General features: G+C 39.6%; 1 protein-coding gene and 1 pseudogene across 6 annotated transcripts in view; one reads left to right on the top strand and one right to left on the bottom strand.

Moving 5' to 3' along the window:
- Positions 1-1123: 1123 nt before the first annotated feature.
- On the bottom strand, positions 1124-1777 carry LOC119515840 (annotated as a pseudogene).
- Positions 1778-6683: 4906 nt separating this feature from the next.
- STK4 (serine/threonine kinase 4) overlaps positions 6684-19212 on the top strand; it is a 200179-nt gene continuing 187650 nt past the window's right edge. For 4 of the 6 annotated variants that reach the window (XM_037812424.1, XM_037812423.1, XM_037812427.1 and 1 more), the window contains exons 1-3: positions 6684-6770; positions 11933-12013; positions 18080-18208. In XM_037812424.1, coding sequence (XP_037668352.1) covers positions 6736-6770; positions 11933-12013; positions 18080-18208 — 245 coding nt within the window. In that variant the 5' untranslated portion in view covers positions 6684-6735. Of the gene's footprint in view, positions 6771-11932; positions 12014-13003; positions 14120-18079; positions 18209-19212 lie in introns of those variants that run through there. The other 2 variants (XM_037812425.1, XM_037812426.1) reach the window with 2 other exon arrangements.

A 19212-nucleotide genomic window follows, 5' to 3' on the forward strand; every position in this document is an offset into this window, starting at 1 on the left:
TGGGTAGCGTTGGGTTAGGGATATGATCACTGGAGGTGTGGTAGCCATTTTGCAACTGAGAGAGTAAGCACAAGTCTGAAAAGCCTACATGCTGAGTAGGATGGGAGGGGAAAGATGAAATTGACATTGATGAGCCACTGAATCAACCCTGGAACTGCTGACATGGATTTATTAATAAATGTTATTAATGCTTTAAGTCACCATTTAGATGTGTTGTCAGTTGCTTGCAGCAGAATAAATCCCAACTGAAATATCAGACAAGTACACCTGTAACAAACTGTATTTTCCAAAAGTGGTTACAGTATTTCCAGTCCCACAGGCTCATTCATAACCTTGTCACTGCCCTATCAAGAAGTGGAGTCTATTTACCATCTTTCTAAAACTGGGTGGGCCTCTGTGGACCCTTCAACAGAAGTGCTGTGAAAAGCCAATACAGTTTCTTTCTGGCTCTCCCTCAGGAATACACTTTAGAACTTAGCCTTTATTCTGTGATGAAGTCCAAGAAAAGTGGAGCGGCCCCAGGCCCTCAACCAGAGCCAACAGTCAGCACAAATTTGTCAGCCTTGGGAGTGAGGCATTTTGTAATCCTATCCCTAGCCACTCAACTGACTGACCCTAAGGACACACGGAGCAGAAGGAACCCTCCCTGCTGAGCCAGGCCTCAATTGTAGATTTATGGGAAGAAAAAAAAAAAAGATTGTTGTTTTATGCCACTAAATTTTGGGGTAGTTTTTTTCACACGGCAAGAGATAACTGGAATCCCTTCCCACAATGTTTTCCATAAATTCCAGGGCTGATAAAAAGCAGCATTGAAAGAATTTAAAGAAGGGAAATATTGGGGGAGCAAAGGGGAATAGGGAAGTCTTCCGGGAGGGGATGACTTGTGTGTGTGTGTGTGTGTGTGTGTGTGTGTGTGTGTTTTCATAGGTTTATTCCTGAAGTGTACCATCCTCATTCACTATAGTTTAGTCTAGTCCACCATTTTTATGTTGGACTATGTTTTGTAAATGTCAAAACATCTCTTTAAAAGCTCTACAGTGCTGGTGAGGGGACGCACCCCCGCCCCCCGGACTCCCTGGAGGCCTCCAGGCAGAGTCTTTGCATCTGAACCTGCAGTTCTTTCTCAGTGGATGCTTTTGCTCGATTCCCATAGTTCTTACAGCAGTTTCTTTTTCTCTAGGGTTTCCTTTGCTCTTTTTTTTCTTGCTTGCTTTTTCTTCTCTGCCTCTCGTTTTTCTTTGTAAACAGGACTGTTTTCACCGTTGTAGAAAACATCCACTTTTTCTTGCAGGATTTTCCGAGCTAGCTTTCTGTTTTGGTCAACCGATCTTGTCTGATAACACTTTACAACGATGCCCGAGGGGATGTGCTTGAGCACCACGCAGTTGCTCGTTTTGTTGGTTGCTTGGCCCCCTGGACCGTGTCCCTTTACAAACTGCTCTTCAAGTTCACTCTTGTCCAGGGAAAGCAGAGTAGGACAGTCCCTCCGCCTGGACTGCAGTGAGAACTATTCCTCGGGATGACCACATCAGCTTCCCCCACGGCCGGCGTCCCCATGGCACTGTGTATATTCTGTTCAGGGATGTAGGAAAACGAAATAAACCCCAGATGCTCATAAAGAAATGCATCTGCTTGTTCAGGACCTGGTTTCAGGACCGGGATCCTAACCCCAGTGTCCTGGGGGAACCGGAATCACTGCAGAAGCAGCATCGCAATCGCCAGCCCCGGCTCTGCGCACGCGCCGTGCTCCAGATGCGGCTTCCCTCTCCCGGCAGACTCATTCGGGGATGACTTTTTAAAAACAACTTTATTGAAATATAATTCACATAGCATACAATTCATCCATTTAAAGTATACAACTCAACGGTTTTTAGTGTAGTCACAGAATTGTGCAAGCATCCCCACAATCAATTTTAGAACATTTTCATCATCCCAAAAGAAACCCCACACTCCTTAGCTGTCACCCCCAATCCACCCAACTCCCCCAGCCTTAGGCAACCACTAATCTACTTTCTATCTCTATAGATTTGCTTATTCTGGACATTTCATGTAAACAGAATCATACAATATGTGGGCCTTTGTGAGTGACTAGCTTTTTACTTAGAATGTTTCAAGGTTCTCCATGTTATACTATATATTACTATTTCATTTCTTATTGCTCAAAACATTCCATTGTATGGATATACCACATTTTATTTATGCATCAGTTGATGGTCATTTGGGCTGTTTCCAATTTTTGGAAGCAGACCTTTTGACATATTTATAAAGATTTTCATTTCTCTCAGAGTTAATGCACTCATTAAATACACATTTAGTTTTTTAGAATAAGTCTGCCGGGAGAGGGAAGCCGCATCAGGAGCACGGCGCGTGCGCAGAGCCGGGGCTGGCGATTGCGATGCTGCTTCTGCAGTGATTCCGGTTCCCTCAGCTCTACTGGCAAAGGAAGAGATGTTACAGCTGCAGTCTCCTTAATGGGATTATATGGGCAGATATTATTGGACATATTTTAAATTTCTTTTTTGCTTGAACATGTCTTTCCAGGGTTAACTGATAGTTTCTTTAAACAGTGTCTCTGCCTTCCTTGGTTTATAGAGTGAGAGAACACTGGCAAATAAAGATGTGTTAGAACCTGGACAGGTCTTACATTTCATTTGAGTGAGCTGGGCTCAACCAATAACTTCAAGTGTTGATTCCAAACTACGAGGTCAAAACAATTAGTCTTAAAGACAGAAGTGTAAACAGCATAATATTTTCTCAATTTACAGTTCTGGATAATTTTTAACGCTGCTACATCAATCAGGGTCCAACCTGCAACAGGGAGAATATAAAGCAGGGAATTGGCTTCACATGTGATGGAAAAGCAGCGACGCCAACAGAGAGCAGTGAGGCAGCCCAGAGGATAGCAACAGCAGGAAACTACTACAACCCCTAGGACGTGAAGCTAAAAGAGAGAGGGTGATAATAGCAGACCCCACAGTCTGCAGTACTGCATAAGCTGGAACCAAGTCAGACCTGTCCAGCAGGAGCTGAAGACACAGTCACTGCTGGATACCAGGTCAGAGGTAAAGGAGGCAGAGAAAGACTCTGGCTTCTCTCTTACTCCCACCCTTTTGTCTTCCACTAGTGCCTTCCATTGGCTGAAAGCAGCCAGAGGTCAGCTGACATAGGAAACTGTGAAGTGCAGCTGCATGGGCAGTCCCCTCCCCAAGATTTCTTAGATATGACATCAAAAGTATGATCCATAAAAGAAAAAAAAAGATAAATTAGACTTCATAAAAATTAAGAACTTCCCCTCTTTGAATGACACTGTTAAGAGAATGAAAAGACAAGCCACAGGAAAGATTTGTAAATCACATATTTGATAAAGGACTTCTATCCAGAATATTTTAAAAATCTCTCAAAACTCAATGATAAGAAAACAAACAACTCAATTTTAGAAAGGGCAAAAGACTTGAAAAGACACTTCAAAAAAGAATATATACAGATTGACAAATAAGCACTTGAGATGATCATTAGTCATTAGGGAAATGCAAATCAAAACAATGAGATACCACTACACACCTACTGGAATGGCTAAAGTTACCAAATGACCATACCAAGTGTAGATGAGGAGGAGGAGAGCAACTGGAACTCTCATCCATTTTTGGTGAAAAGTTAAAATGGTACAACCACCTTGGAAAACAGTTTCTTAAAACCTTAAACATGTATCTTCCATATGATCCAGCCATTCCACTCTTGTGTATTTATCCCCAAAGAAATGAATTATGTGTATGTACATCCATACGAAGGCTTGTACAAAAATGATCTTAACAGCTTTATTTGTAATAACCCCAAACAGGAAAATGATTACTATTTTAACCAGTGGGCTTTGGAGTGGTTAGTTACACAGTAATGGTTAACTGATAAATCTACTAACTTCCAGTCATTTTTTTGAAACTTTACCATGGCCCTCACTTGATCTTGCTCTGGCTATTTCTTCTACCTCATCTACTTTTCTCCTCCCTCCTTCATGCTGTTCCAGCCACATAGTGTTTTTGCTGCTTGAAGAACACAAGCCTTTGCCCTTGCTGTTCCTTCCGTATGGAATATTCTTCCTTCAGCTGTTACTGTGACTTACTCTCTCACATGATTCATATCTCTGCCCAAATATCACCTCTTCAGTAAAGCTCTCCCTAATCCTTTGAACTAAAGTTACTCCCCACCCCACTACCTCTGTTCACCTGCTATATTCTTACATTGATTTCTCTCTATAGCACTTTTAATAGTAGACATATTACATATTGCTTTTTATTGATCTTGCCAACTTGAATGTAAGACTCATGAGGGCAGGAACTTTATCTATTTTGCTCACTGCCTGCCACATAGTACCATGCTTGGCCCAGAGAAGACACTCAATGTATGTTTGAATGAATGAATGACCGTCCCAGCTTTCTCAAAGAAGCCTTCCTGATCCTCCCAGATTTGGTTAGATTCCCATATTCTAGTTTTCCGTTATCATTTATCACTACGTTAATTATCTACTTAATTACTCTCTCTTCTATTACTCTGTAAAACTAAAAAAGGTAGAATTCAAATGTCTTGACTATTGTTAAAAACCCAGAGCCCAGCACAGTGCAGAGCACATGGGATTCAATAAATGTCGAATGAATGGGGTGTGAGGATTTTGGTTTATAAGAATGGAACTCTCCCAGTAACCCTGTTCATTGATTCTTTCTCTCAAGCTATTATCCTATTGTGGTTGGCTGAGGTTTGCTATTTAAATTTATATTAATAAATACAATAAAATTAAAAATTCAGTTTTTCAGTCAAACAAGCCACGTATGTCTCAACAGTCACATGTAGCTTGTGACTACAGTTCTGGAGAGCAGATACATAGAACATTTCCACTATCACAGAAATTTCTATTGGACAGTGCTGGACTAGATATTCTGGGGAAAAACATGGCCATTTGAATGTCAGAGCATCTTCTGGAATAATCCCAGGAAGTGGACAAAGAAGGAAAGTTTGTTTACAACTTTGTATTGGCAAATTGACATTTATTTTCAAAATTTGTGTTGTCGAATACCTACTCATTTACAGGGATGTGGGTTGTGCTCTGTGAGGGCACAATGGAAGCGTAAGATACAGAGCTGCCCTTCAAGGAGTAAAAATTCCAGTGGCAGCAGGGCCTGCACATAAGATAAAAGGAGTGTGCTTTGGGAAAAAGAAAGAAAAAGTGCTAGGGGATTTCAGAAGACAAAGGATTGACTTCTTACAAGAGACCAGTAATGGCTTCCTGAGCTTTGTAGAAACTCTCTTGATCTTTCCTTTCTCAGGACTCCCCCTGTCATTGTACAAATTTCTGATAGAGCAATGCAGGGAATAAAACATGGAGTCTGTCGAGTCAGGACAGTCCTGTATCAAAATCTTTGCTCTCACTAGCTGTGTATATGTGAGTCTCAGCTTCTTCACCTATAAACTAGGGATAATAATTGTTACTTCATAGGGTTGTTTTGAAGGTTAAGTAAAAATCCAGGACAATGCCTGGCTCATGCTAGATTCTCAGTAAATTTTTTCCCACATGGCCTCAGAAGAATGGCTCCATTATCTCAGGTGTTAAGTTTTGTAGATGACATCCCTTTGGGAAAATCAACAAAATTAAAACCAGAGAGAGGTTGCTCTAGTTAATTTTTTTCCTGTAACCTTCCCCATTGGGAAAAATCTACCATTTCCCTAACACTTATTGACAGTGGTGGCAACTGAGGAATTTTGAATCGCTATAGCTGGAACTGGAGCTCTGAATGAAGACATCTGTCTCTTTTGCCCAACCATAGGACAGACATCAGTGGTTTTCCACCTTCGTAGTGCAGGATCTGGAATCAAACCGACCTGGATTTGAATTCCCAAACCTCTACTTTTAACTGTGTTCCCTTGAGGCAAAACATTTTACTTCACTGGGCTTGTAAAATGAGAATAATAGTACTTACTTCATAGGGTTGTTAGCGGGATTAAATGGGGTAATATTACTAAAGCGCTGAGAACGTGGTAAGCATTCTTAGTCAAATAATTATATTAATATATAAAAACGGTGATTACTTTAAGGGCTTGATGGGAGGATTACATGAAGTAACATATGAAAGCAAGCACATGGCATTTGTTTAAAACTGTTAGCTATTTGTGTGTCCGCAAACTGACTCAAAGGCGAGGCTAAGAGAGAGGGTGGGGCAATTTAGGAGCTGATGTTCTGTGGCATCAACGATGTGGTGTGCACGATCCAGCCTCCACCTGGGACAAGGTTTCTGGAACAACAGAAGGAAAACTACAAACCTTTCAGGCACTCCTGGAGCAGCGCTTCCCAGAAATCGCGTATAACTTGGATTGTTAGGAATCGACAATTCTTAACATGTCGGCGCTTCGCATAAAAGCTTCAACCTCTCCGTCTGAGAAATGCGGGGCCAGGACCCGGGCAGCGGGGCCCGGCTGAGCACACGGTTAGGAGAAGACCCCCTCCGCCCGGCGGTTCAAGGTCCGCGCCCATCCCCGCCACGTGACTCAGGCCCCGCACCACGTGATCCAGGCCCGGGCTTCCGCGGCCTCCGCGGCCTCCGCCTCAATGGCTCGGCTCCGCTCCGGCGCCGCGCGCTACTTCCGGCAGGGGCGGAAAGCGGAAGTGTGGGAGGGTCTGCGGGGCGGGCTCGGAGAGGTCCCGGGGGAGGATGGGGCAGTGAGCGGGTTCGGGCGGCTGCCGGCAACGCCATGGAGACGGTACAGCTGAGGAACCCGCCGCGCCGGTGAGAGGGCAATGGCCAAGAGGGAGGGTACTGGGGGGCAATGGAAAGGTGGGAGCTGGCTGAAGGATGAGCGCTGTGTGGGAGCCCTGGAGAGGCGGGATATACGGGGTGAGGCGACTCGACTCATGGGGGCGGCTGCTCAGTGGGGGACCTCTGGAGACTGGGGGTTCGGCGGAGGGGAACATCGCTGAAGGGGAGAGACGTGGGACTGGCTAAGGAGAGCGGTTGCTGTGAGGCACCTCCTGGCAAAAGAGGGGGGGCCTTGCTGAGGGGAGCACCTGCTGAGGGCGGGGACCACTCGGGGGATGGCTGGCTAAGAAGGGACTTATTGGGATAGAGGGTGGGGGTAATGACGCAGGTTGAGAACCTATGTTCTTTCTAAGGGCACCAGCAGAGAGGAAGGCTGGGATGGACTTTCTAAGGGAGGGAATCTCACTTGGGGCAGCCCATGTAGGAGGATATGTTGAGGAGAAAAGCTCGCGCCTAAGACTGGGGTCGTGTGAAGAAAGGTGTGAGGGTCTAGCAAGGGAGGGCTTCGTGGAGGAGAGCATTTAGGGGGATGCTCTTGGTGGTGTCCTGTCCCCACTCATCATTCCTGAGATCCGGAGTGCCTTCCTAATTTTCCTCACATCCTCATCATCCCTTCAAAGCCTGACTTTCGGAGGTTGATAGGGAAATAAGAGGATGTTTTCAAGATGGGCAAACTGAAGCCCAGAAGAGTTGAGACACAGTCCTAATTGTTTCCCTTTTTGCTCTAGGTCTGGCTCTCTGGACCTGGTCAGACTGTGCCCTTCTCAGGTCTCTATTGTTCTGTAACTATCAACTCCAGATCTTAGTGGTACTTGGATTGTTTTAGGTCAAGATCAGGGAAGTGACTGATCCTAAAAAGTCTGAAATCCTGGATCATGTTGCAGTTGTATCATGGATTTGCTCTGTGGACACCAGGGTCTTATGTCACTTCACTGCAGCTAGAGAAAAGTGGGGAGTAGGGTCTGAAAGAGTCATGCTTCTTTGAGGTGCACGGTAGTTAGCTTTTATTTCACCCAGACCTCTAACTTCCTGCATCAGAAGGAGCACTAAAGTAGGAAGTGTTCAGTGTGTGGGCCAATGGAGAGGTGAAGGGAAGGGTTTGACAGCTTGGACAGAACACTTGGAGTTGTTAGAAATACACAGACATTGCAGAAGGCAAATAAATAGCCTGGTTGGGATGGGTTCATGATTCTCCCTAGCATAGTGTGCCGAGACTGTAATAATAGTAAAGCGTGCAGACTCTTATGCCACTTGCTCTGTGAACCATATGAAATTGCTGATATTTGATGATTTTTGACCCATAAATATGGAAATTTCATATGCTTGAATTTATTACTAACTCATTTGACCCTTAACTACAATTCAGTGAGGTGGATATCCCTATATCTCTATTTTTTAGATGATAAAACTGAGGCACAGAGAAATTAGTGATTGCCCAAAGTCCCATAGTTAATAAAGTAGTAGAGCTGAAATTTTAATCCAGGCAGACTGGTCCAAAGTCCATGTTCTTGACTGCCTCACTCTGCTGCCCCCCTGGAAATACCCTTGTTTCACAGAGCCTTGTGTGTGTTAGCAGATATTTTCTGTAGCATGATAGCAATCCAATTATTAATGTACACTTGTTATATTTTTTTCTGAAATACATGTGTTCTTTCTCCTTGAGAGAGTGAAGTCTTGGTTTAATTGAAAAGAGGATTAGGAATTTGAGTTTTGTTTTTGCCTTTGCCTTGTGTTGTGTAATCTTGGGCAAAGGAGTAAGACTTGCTTTTTGACATTTGTGCTGATCACTGTGTTCATTCCTTTATCTTTTGGATTTAAAAAAAATTATGAAAAGTGCAACAGAAAAGCATTGCAGGACTGAGTTCTTGAATGACTGCCTATCATAACTAGTGGACTGCCTAGTTAGCAGCAACTAAAATTTATTATCATTGATAAAAACTATCAATTTATTTTATATATTTGCTGTAACCTACATCAAATTCTGTGTGGTAGGAGAGATAGGTATATATAAATAAAATACACCTTACAGGAGTTCTAAGATGGGAGAGAGACGCTTGAGAATTAGCCAGACACATGCGTGACTACTCCTCAAACATCCTTATTTGTGTTTGGAAAGGTGTCTTTTCAGAGATTCAAAAAGCATGCATTTCCAGCAAGGGATAGCAACCCCAAGGCAGGAAATGCTCTTTATGTTCATGAGTTTGACATTTGCGTGTGACCAAGTCAATGATGACAGATTAAAAGTCGTCGTCTTATGTAGGAGTTAATGATTTTAAAAAGTGAATTGCCATTAAATAATGATGCTGTAGCGCATGGTGTAGAGAGCATTGCTGGGAAGCTGGCCGTCCACGAGGCCATCAGACTTAGGAAAGGAGCGTCCACCTTTTTGGCCCATGGCGGCTGCGTTGGACAGGGCTATTCATTTATGAGCAAGGTTGAAACTACCCAGGACCTGGAAAGTCCCAATTGAGGGAACTGCATCTTCACAGTCAGGCTGTTTTGGTAATAGTACTTGTTCCAGGAAGACTAATGGTAGAAGATATGATTAAAGTCACTTATCAAAAGATTTTCTTTAGAAATCTTATTCGTTGATAATCCAGTAATACTTTTTTAGGTGAAATTCTATTTTACTTTGAAAATACACAGCTTGTGGATGAAGGTTATGATTCCCATCATTACACTTAATCCATTTAGCAAACATTTATTGATCACCTATTGGTTACCAGACACCAGAGATATTAAGGTTCCCTAAGTTCAAGTTGTTTTAAATAACCCTGGACCCCAAACACACAAAAAACCACTTGAATTTTTTTAAAGGAATATCTGAGCAGTCATATAAGTTTGTCTGTCAAAGTATTATCAGAGGCTTGCAGCAAATTCTCTGGTGGCAGTGGCCGTTTCCTTTGTTATGCTGTGGTCTCTGTTGTAGTTGAAATAGTGAGTTTTGCTTTTTGTAACCACAAAGAGTCAACACTTCAAAGGAACACATGAATCTTCCTTCATATAAACTGTTTATAAAGTTTTAATTATACTTAAGAAATGAAGTATTGTCCATTGTTTATACAGTTAGAATGCGGGCTTCAAAAAAATAAATAAAACACAAAACCAAGAACCAAATCCCTGGCTTATAAGATACTCATTCTGACTTCTGATTTCATAGAAATTTCAGTTCTGAAATTTAAGAGTAGTTTCACTTCAACTCTTTATGCTTTGAAGCTAGGAGTTTTTATGATATCATTGGAATTTAATTTTTTGGACCTTTTGATTTTCAAAGGTCAGTGTGGTCATTTTAAGTTTCAAGTTAAGGCAGTTAACTTGCTTGGCTCAGTTCTCCATTTCTCTAGCACCTAGTCCTTGATGTTTATAAAGTTCTGTGAGATTGTTCTTTTGAAATCAATGCTTATTGGTAGATATCCTTGATGTGTATTCAGGTTTTTTTGCCTTCTCTTCTGGTTTTGCCATTTCTCTAGGAAGTTACATATTTGTGTGCGTGTGTATGTATGTATATATGTACATATATATTTTTAATTCAAGTCTTGTTAGAATTGATATTATTCAACTAGTTTAAACTTTTTTCTTTACAAAGAAATCTACAGTGTGACTACTTCGATATTTCACCATTTCCTGAGTTTTCTTTTCTTTTTTGTCCTTTGCAGTTTCAGGAAACCATTGTGTGGAAGACACACACACACACACACACACACACACATTCCTTAGCAAGCTCCTTCTTTAAGTCTGTTAATAATACAAAGATAAAAACACTGTGTTTCAGTTTGCTAAAGCTGCCAGAATGCAATATACTAGAAATATACCAGAAATGGGTTGGCTTTTACAATGGGGATGTATTAGCTTACAATTTGAAAATGTCCAAATTAAGGTATCAACAGGATGATACCTTCTCCAAAGAAAGGCCACCAGCGTCTGGGACACCTCTTTCACAGGGGAAGGCACATGGCCGACGTCTGCTGAGCCTTTTCTCCTGGATTTAGTTCCTTTCAGCTTCTGGCTTCAGTGGCTTCCTTTCTCATCTCCTCTGGGGGCTTTTTCTCTGTTTCTCTTAATTTCATCTCTTTTAAAGGACCCCAGTATTAAAAGATTAAGATCCACTTTGAATGGGGTGGGTCACATCTCAATTGAAATAACCTAACCAGAAGTTCCCACCTACAGCAGGTCTGCACCCACAGGAACGGATTAAAATGACATGGCCTTTTCTGGGGTACAAAACAGCTTTAAACCAACACAGACTGGATGTACTTATTTTTGGGCTTTGATTTTCAGAGGTCCCAGTATGTTTGTGCCTCCCATGTTTGTTACGATTATCTAGTTTAAACAGAAAAATGTGAATTACTATCTGGAAGTTGTAAGCTGCCCTTTGATTTTTGGGACCAGTCAAAGGTACATGGCTGCTCATGGGAGCGTTTTTATGAGACTATTTGAAACTCCCAGCTGCCTAGATTATTTTTCACTTTTCCTCGTCCTTAAAGTACTCATTCCACTTTCTGTTTCTGTGATTCCTATAAATCTACATGTTTTGACAAAATTACCAACACCTTGCTAATGGAGAACTAAGGTCTCCTATGTCTTTCTTGGCCTCCATTCCAAGGCTATGTTTCTATTCATAATTAACCTTACATTAAACATCTTTTCCAAAGAGATAGTTATGTCATTTTAATTCATACAATCTCAAAATATAAAATGGACCTTAAAGATTAAATCTAGTGCTTTAATCTACTCTGTAGCATTTCAGCCATGTGATGATTCATTTTCTGTTTAAATTCTCCAATGATGGGGGAGGGGGACTAGGAGTCTCTTAAGGCCATCTAAACTATTTTAGGAGAACTTTTATTGCTAGAAAATTGTGACATACATTGAACTGAAATCTGACTCTTGGCAGCTCTCCACCCTCTGGTCCTGATTTTGCTCATCATGGTGACCCAGAACAAGTATAATCTTTTCATAGAGCAGCTCTTCAGCTTCCCTTAAAAGTCTCCTAGCTTGCTTTTGCTGTTGTTTGCTAGTGAAGACTTTGTAACGAAATTCCTAGGATGCTAATTGGAAAATAAATAATGTATTTCATGTCCTAGTTGCTAGCAAGTGAAATGTATTTTGTGTTTATATTTCTTCACTCACAGGCAGCTGAAAAAGTTGGATGAAGATAGTTTAACCAAACAACCAGAAGAAGTGTTTGATGTCTTAGAGAAACTTGGAGAAGGGTAAGTCTATAGAAAATACAGGTAGACCTCTTGGTTCCAGGTTTTTTTCCTGTTCCACCACGAGAAGAGGTTGAAACATTTTCTTGGCAATAATAATCAACTCCAAGGAGAAGGAAGGGGAATGTTACATGGGTTAGGAAGTAAATGTGTAGCTTGAAATACCCTGTCCCCTTCTGCCATCACTGTTACAGACAGATTTAGTGATTCCCAGTCTTTTTAATACCAGTGACGTCTACTGTTTTGTTTCTTGTAGAAACCATGGTTTGAAAGAGTTTATTTGTCTAACATATTGCACTAATGGTATTATGATTAATTTTTCTATTTTTATTAGTCAGATATTTTTATTTGCTGCTCATAGCTTCTGATTGTTAGGCAATAAATATTGTTTCAGTAAAAAAAAAACAGCAGAATTCAGTGTTTTAGTCAATTTAGCTTTATGAAATATAGTAAATAAATCAAGGACGGTCACCCCCTTTACAGCTTCCTAGGAGATCTGAAATCCTAGATTGGGAGTCAGGAGACTTCTTGAATCACAGATTTGTGAATGAGTTTATGAAATTCTGATGAAATGAGATTTAGTAAAAGACAATGGCCATCATTGACTTTTCATGATACAGTAAAAGTTACATCATAATTTTTCTGTACTTTTACATATCCTTTTGATTTAATCTTTGTGTAGTTATTCTTTCTTCAGTAATAACCAGGACATTAAAATGTTAGGGATACCCTTTCTTAAGTTTTTGTTGTTGTTATCATTAATTTTTGAATAGGTAATAAATTCATCTGATTCAAAATTCAAAAAAATACAGATGTGTATACAGCATTCCCCAACTCTATCTCTCAGCCACCTTGAAGCAAACAATGTAGCTGTTTCTTGTGTATCGTTTGGAGATAGTTTATGCATGTATAAACAAATAAATGTGGTATGTATGTCATTTTTTTTTTTTTTTTTTTTTGATTTCTTGAGGGTACTTCTGGTTCAAGCGAAGACCTGGCATGTTAACTTTTAAAAATATCTGCCATCTAATTACTGTATGCTCTTTGAAATCAGTTCTTTTATGTTGTTAGATCATTTTTTGGATTAGTGTTACTTAAGCCTAATATAGATCCATAATAATGTTAAACCCAATCCTGGATTAAATGGAATAGTTTTTGATGGATTATCTCCTTGTAAAAAATATTAGTCACTGTCTTTTTGTAAGTTGGAAAAATACTCTTTGGAATCAAGCAAGGAATCAAGCAAAGAAGGGCATTAAAAGATGACACCTGCTGTGCTGCTAAAATACAAGTCTTAGATGAATCCGAAGACAGCAAATTGACTGGCATCATTAAAGGTATGGAAAAGTCCCTCTACATCTCTTTTCTGCTATTTTCAGCTTTAATTTGGTATCTTTGCTATTTTCCACAAGGCAGTCAGTCCATGGCCTTTACATTAACAATGTTTGTAGCTTATACTTGGAATAAGATAAAGACAAGAAGGCATACTTGACCATGTAACTAACTTGTTTTTTTAACTTTAATAAAAGTGTATTACAGTAGTAAGACCATAGACTCTGATCTGAAGTCAGAAAGACCTGGGTTCACATCCTTGCTCTACTGTTTATTAGTCATGTGAACTTGAGCCAATTGTTTAATATTTCTAAAACTCACTTTCTCACCTTTAAAGTAGGCATAAAAACAGTATCTGCCTCATAGGTTTATGGTGAATATTACATGAGATAATGGAGTAAAGTATGTAGTACAGTGCTTGGCACATAGTAAGTGCTCAGTAAATGACAGTTATTTTATTTTCAAGTGTGTCAACTGAAGCATTTTTCACACCTCACTGTGTCAAATCAAAGTTCAATCTTAAGACTTAAAGTATGGTTAGGCACTCATGATGGGCGATCTGTTTGGGATGATTGGGTTTGGGAATGTCAAAAGAAATATTCAGGGAGAGGAAGTATCAAGAATATAGAGTAAGGAAATCTAAACTAATTATGCTTTTTTAAATTGTGTTTTAGGTCCATGGATTTTTTTCAGCAAGGAACTTGGAAATTTCCCCGTAATGACATCACCAAGGAGAAAACAAATCTTCCCATGCTATCACCATATTATTATTAAAGAGTTAGGTTTATTATATTTTTTCTGTTGTTCAGATACCACAAATACATAGATTTCTGTCATCCAGGCTGAATGAATCTGAGCAAGCATCATTTAACTAACAGAAGCCTGAGGAAGACCTTAACTGCACAGACTACCATGCCATCTTTACGTTGTTCTGGAAAATGAGTGGTGAACTCTCACTGACCTGTGTCCCGAGAAACAAGCTCTGGCTAAAGGACTGTATTGGATTCTGGAGACTCCAGTCATTCTGTATTTTGAGGAAATCGTGTGTATCTATGTCAGAATAGAGGCAGAGTCTGTTGCAGATAAGGATAAGTGGAGAGCACCTGAAAAGTGTTTTCACTTGGAGCTTAGCACCCTTTTCCTTCTATTACATCTAAAGTTTTGCATATTGACTCATTTAACTTTATATCATAGGATGATAAAACTAGTATATGCATAGTGCTTTATAATTTACAAAGTCCTTTTTATTACATTATTTCCTTTAGTTACTGTAAAAGTTTATGAGCTGGGTATTTTTGTCATTATTCCCATTTTACAGAGGAGGAAATTGAGGCCCAGACAGTCTAGGTACTTGCCCATGGTTTCATAGCTAGTTAGTGGTATTGTCAGAACTTGAATCTGGTTCATTTGATTTCAGATACTGTATTATTTCCATTTTCCTATATTGTATCCTTGCCTTATATAGGTTATATGAAATACCCACTTCCTTACCATCTTTGTTCCATGCCAATTAAAATTCATTGAGTCATTTAGTTTTTGTAAGGAAATCAGGACTCAAGAGATTTGCTTATATACAAACACAATTGCTGAAGTCTTCTAATTCCAGGTTATTAGAATTGCAGTGTGTAGAATCATAAATCTATAGTTGTTCGTATGAGCTATCAGAGTTTTCTTTGCTATCAAGATGGCATAGGGAGGCTTGGAGAGTTTTCTGGTCAAGATTGCTGAGTGAGTACATTTAGAGACCTCTCCTCTCTGTTTCAAACATGTAAGAATAATGAATGAAAATCTTTTTTTTTTTTTTAATTTAAAGATACATAGCCCACAGTGGACCAGAGAGAGTGAAACATGCCCTGTCCCTGTCAGGAGATTGTATTTGGGCTTCCTATGTGAAGTTATTGGCAAGGACGAGGCTCTCCATCTTTGAACTAAAGCTGAAATAAATTTGCCTGACCACCACTAGAAAGAGCCGTTTGCCTAACACCTAGGGAAAAAAGCAGAGATACTGGTTTGACAATAGGATCTGGGCCTAGCCTACATTCAGGTGTGGTATCTTTAGGGACAGAACCCCCAAACTCCTAATGCAAGATGTGATTTAAGTTGTGCAGCCCCAGATGACTGGACTGAGGGAACCATGAAACCATCTGACAGGAAGAAGCAGCATGTAACCATCTGACAGTGAGCTTTGTGTAGAGGAAAATCATTCAAGAAAAAAGGAAATCCATCTGAGGAAATTTACTTCCATGAGTTGTTTAGCAGACCTAACAAATGGGAGAATTCATACCTAAGGAAATAGAAATAATGGAGCAATCTGAAAACGGCTTAAATATATTCAATATGCTTGTTTTAAGAAGATAAAAAAGAGGCAATAGCATTTTTAAAACAAGGACATTTAACTGGACAGTTAGCCTCGTGAAAAATGCAAGGTTGGGAATCTTGACAATGAAAACTACAATAATTGAAGTTTAATTGAAAGCCCAGTAAATCAGATAAACAGTAAAGTAGACAGGTTGAAAGAGAATTTGTGAATTGAAAAACAGAATTGAAACTGATCATGAAATACAGCACAGAGAAACAGAGTTGGAAATCAAGAGGACAACATGATTAAAGAGGTTGAATTTAGATCCAGTGGGAATTCTAGGAGATACTAAAAGAGATACGTAAAGGAAATAATTAAAGAGATAAGGCTGATAAGTTTCAAGGTTAGAAGAAAGACTTTCTTAACCCTCATATTGAAATTTATGAAGTGCCAAATAAATCAACCATGAATTATATTTTAATGAACTTGTAGAATGTTGAGAATAAAGAACTTATCTTAAAATCTGTGGAAAGAGAGTGCCTATAAAAAATGACAGTCTGACTGATAACTGAGTTCTCAGCGCAATAGATGCTGGAAAATAGTGTCCTAGAGGGAAAGCTATAGTCAAAGAAGAATTGTCTACCAGTTAAACTCATTCCAGAATGATGGTGAAATACAGACATTTTCATCACATGGGACCTAGTGTATTGAGTACCTTTGGGTGAAAGTAACAAAATATCCAACTAACAGTGGCCACCAGATAAAGGCATTTGATAGTTAAATGATAATAAATCTGGGGGTGAGAGATTCTAGGATTGGTTAATTGGCTCAAGAATGGTTTAGCATCTCTTTAATTCTCATAGTCTCAAAATAGCTGCATTAGCTTTGAGCATCGTCCTTACGTGACGGTAACCAAAGCAAGAAGAGAAGCGGCAGGCGGAAATGGGCTTATGTTTTCCTCTCTTACCAGGGAAGAAAATCTTTCCCAGAAACCATTCAACAGAATTCCCTCAAATTTCGTTGGCCTGAACTAGGTCATAGGCCTTCTACTAGTTCAGTCGCTGGTCAAAGGGAACAGGAATACTGTGACTGGCTTGGACCACCATGGTTTATCTCCTGGGAACAAGCATGTTGCCATCTTAACAAATCAGAGTTGTTTTAGCGTGGAAGAAGGGACTGTTGTTGGGCCTTCAGTGGTTGCCTTTCTATGGCCAAAAAAGTATTTGATGCAATACTTACGGATCATTAAACTGGTTTTGGGATTCCAAACCAATTCCCATTATAAGGGATTCTGATAGATTGTCACTTTCATATTGAAACCATTCTTGAGCATAGTTTTGGCAGATGGATCATCCAGCTACTTTGGCATATTAGGTGGCACTGTTGATTTTTTTTTTCCACCAAGGCAGTATAAAGAAACCATTTTGGGAAATATGAAAGACAATTTACCCATTATTTCATTGAGAGCTATCCAGAATTTCGATGTATATGTAATGTATGTAAATGATGATGGTATCTCATTTGACTGTTACAACTGTCTTATAAGCTGGTGTGTAGTATTTTACAGATGAGAAAATTAGGTGCAGCAAAGTCATTACTATGTCTGTGAAGAACAGCTAATATGTAGTGACAGTAGGACTAAAATCCTAGGGTTTAGATTCTAAATCTAAAGCTTTTGCAGCCCCCAAATTGAATGGATACATAAACTTTTAGTTTATTTATTTTGAGAATATACTCTTGAGAATGGAGTAGAAGGCAAAAAAAATTTGCATGTGATTTGTATACCTGATGCTTGCTTAGACTTTAATTAGCTTCCATAATATTTTAAGTATTGTTGCAAATGAAAGGAGCAAGAACTGAAAGACCTTGTGGTAGTAGAGTGAATGCAAGAAAACAAAGACCTCCACTTCTGTGATGCAACCCAGTATAGATGTGGAGAGAATACATACTTTGATTTCAGACACTCCTGGATTCAGATCTTGTACTGACCACTTATCACTTGTGTGACCTTGGGCAAGTCAGGTAACCTCTCTGAGCCCTACTATTAAATAGGGATAATGACCCCTACTTGGGCAAGTCAGGTAACCTCTCTGAGCCCTACTATTAAATAGGGATAATGACCCCTAGCTCACTTTTTTTGTAAGCATGAACTGAGGTGATGCACAGTTTCTAGCAGACGGCAGTATGCTATATGTGTTACACTCAGTAAAGTTCAAATATTAAGTTTTTAAGATGCAGTTCTATGGTAGTTCTCTTGATGAAATTATTTTCCAAAGTTCTAAATGCTATCTCAGTTTTGTACCTGTAGCTAAGTATAAATGCATTAGGCACTTAAGGATATAAACTAAGACTGGGGTTTTTTTGTTTGTTTGTTTTGTTTTATTTTTTACCGCCTCTTGTCTCGACTTGCTTTGACATTCTTTTTCACCCAATTATAGGTCCTATGGCAGCGTATACAAAGCTATTCATAAAGAGACTGGTCAGATTGTTGCTATTAAGCAAGTTCCTGTGGAATCAGACCTGCAGGAGATAATCAAAGAAATCTCAATAATGCAGCAATGTGACAGGTAAAGGTGCATGGTGTTATTTTGGAGAGAACTTGGTTTTGAATTTGGTGTGATTATTTAAAGTTTGACTCCTAGGGATGCTTTTACTTAGATATTTTGCAGAAGGAAGAGTTCAGTAGAATCACCTCATGTTTTCAGAAAAAAATATGATGAAAAAGTTTCAGTAGCTAGCCTTCTATAGTTTCTACATATCTGCATAGTGTTTTGTTTGTTTTTTTTTAGTTAGCCCTTTTAGAAACTGGGAGGAAGCAGCAGAAAGTGGTGCTGGCTTTCTTTCTTTTTTGAGATAATGATCTCTTACTTCCTATTGAGACAACATTTCTGCAAAGACAGCTAAGAAGAGATAATTCAAATATTTTTTTAGCTCTAGAAACCTTAGAATATCAGATAGTTTGATAGATCTGTAAAAGGAGAATCATTATGTATTACTATTACTTTTTTCACATTTTAAAAAATTATTCAAACTAAGATTAGTTAAGTATTTTATTTTTGAGGAACTAAGATTTGTCAAATGCTGTAAGCAGGAAATCAGGCCAACAGGCAACCACAGAAAAGCACGTGACTTGCTCTGAAATCCGTGACGACATGGGTTGGTCACAGACTTAGAGACACAAACCTACAAACGTGGGGCAATGCCAGCTGTAAGGAGTTGGAAGGGAGATGAGAAAGCCTAGCACTTAAGGCTGCATCCATTCTACTGAAGTCCCTCTGGCCAGCAGCTCAATTTTGTACCTCCTGTTTATAAAGCTTCACTATCAGGGCAGGGGGAGCAGATTCTTACAGACAAATTTACCCAGGAGCCTTGAAGTCTTACAGACTGAATGCAGTCCTTACTCTCCTCCCTTCTTTCCTTTCTTTTTTTTCTTTCTATTTTTGTGCTTAGGTCTACTAGTAAAACCCCATTTTTCTTGATTACATTGACTAGATTAAGGTAGTAGTTTTCCTTTCCTCCTCTCTACAAGATACATTATGAAAGCTATTCCAGTTGGCAAATTGGGACTTTG

Source organism: Choloepus didactylus, chromosome 19, assembly GCF_015220235.1.
Source record: "Choloepus didactylus isolate mChoDid1 chromosome 19, mChoDid1.pri, whole genome shotgun sequence".
Lineage (NCBI taxonomy): Eukaryota > Metazoa > Chordata > Mammalia > Pilosa > Megalonychidae > Choloepus > Choloepus didactylus.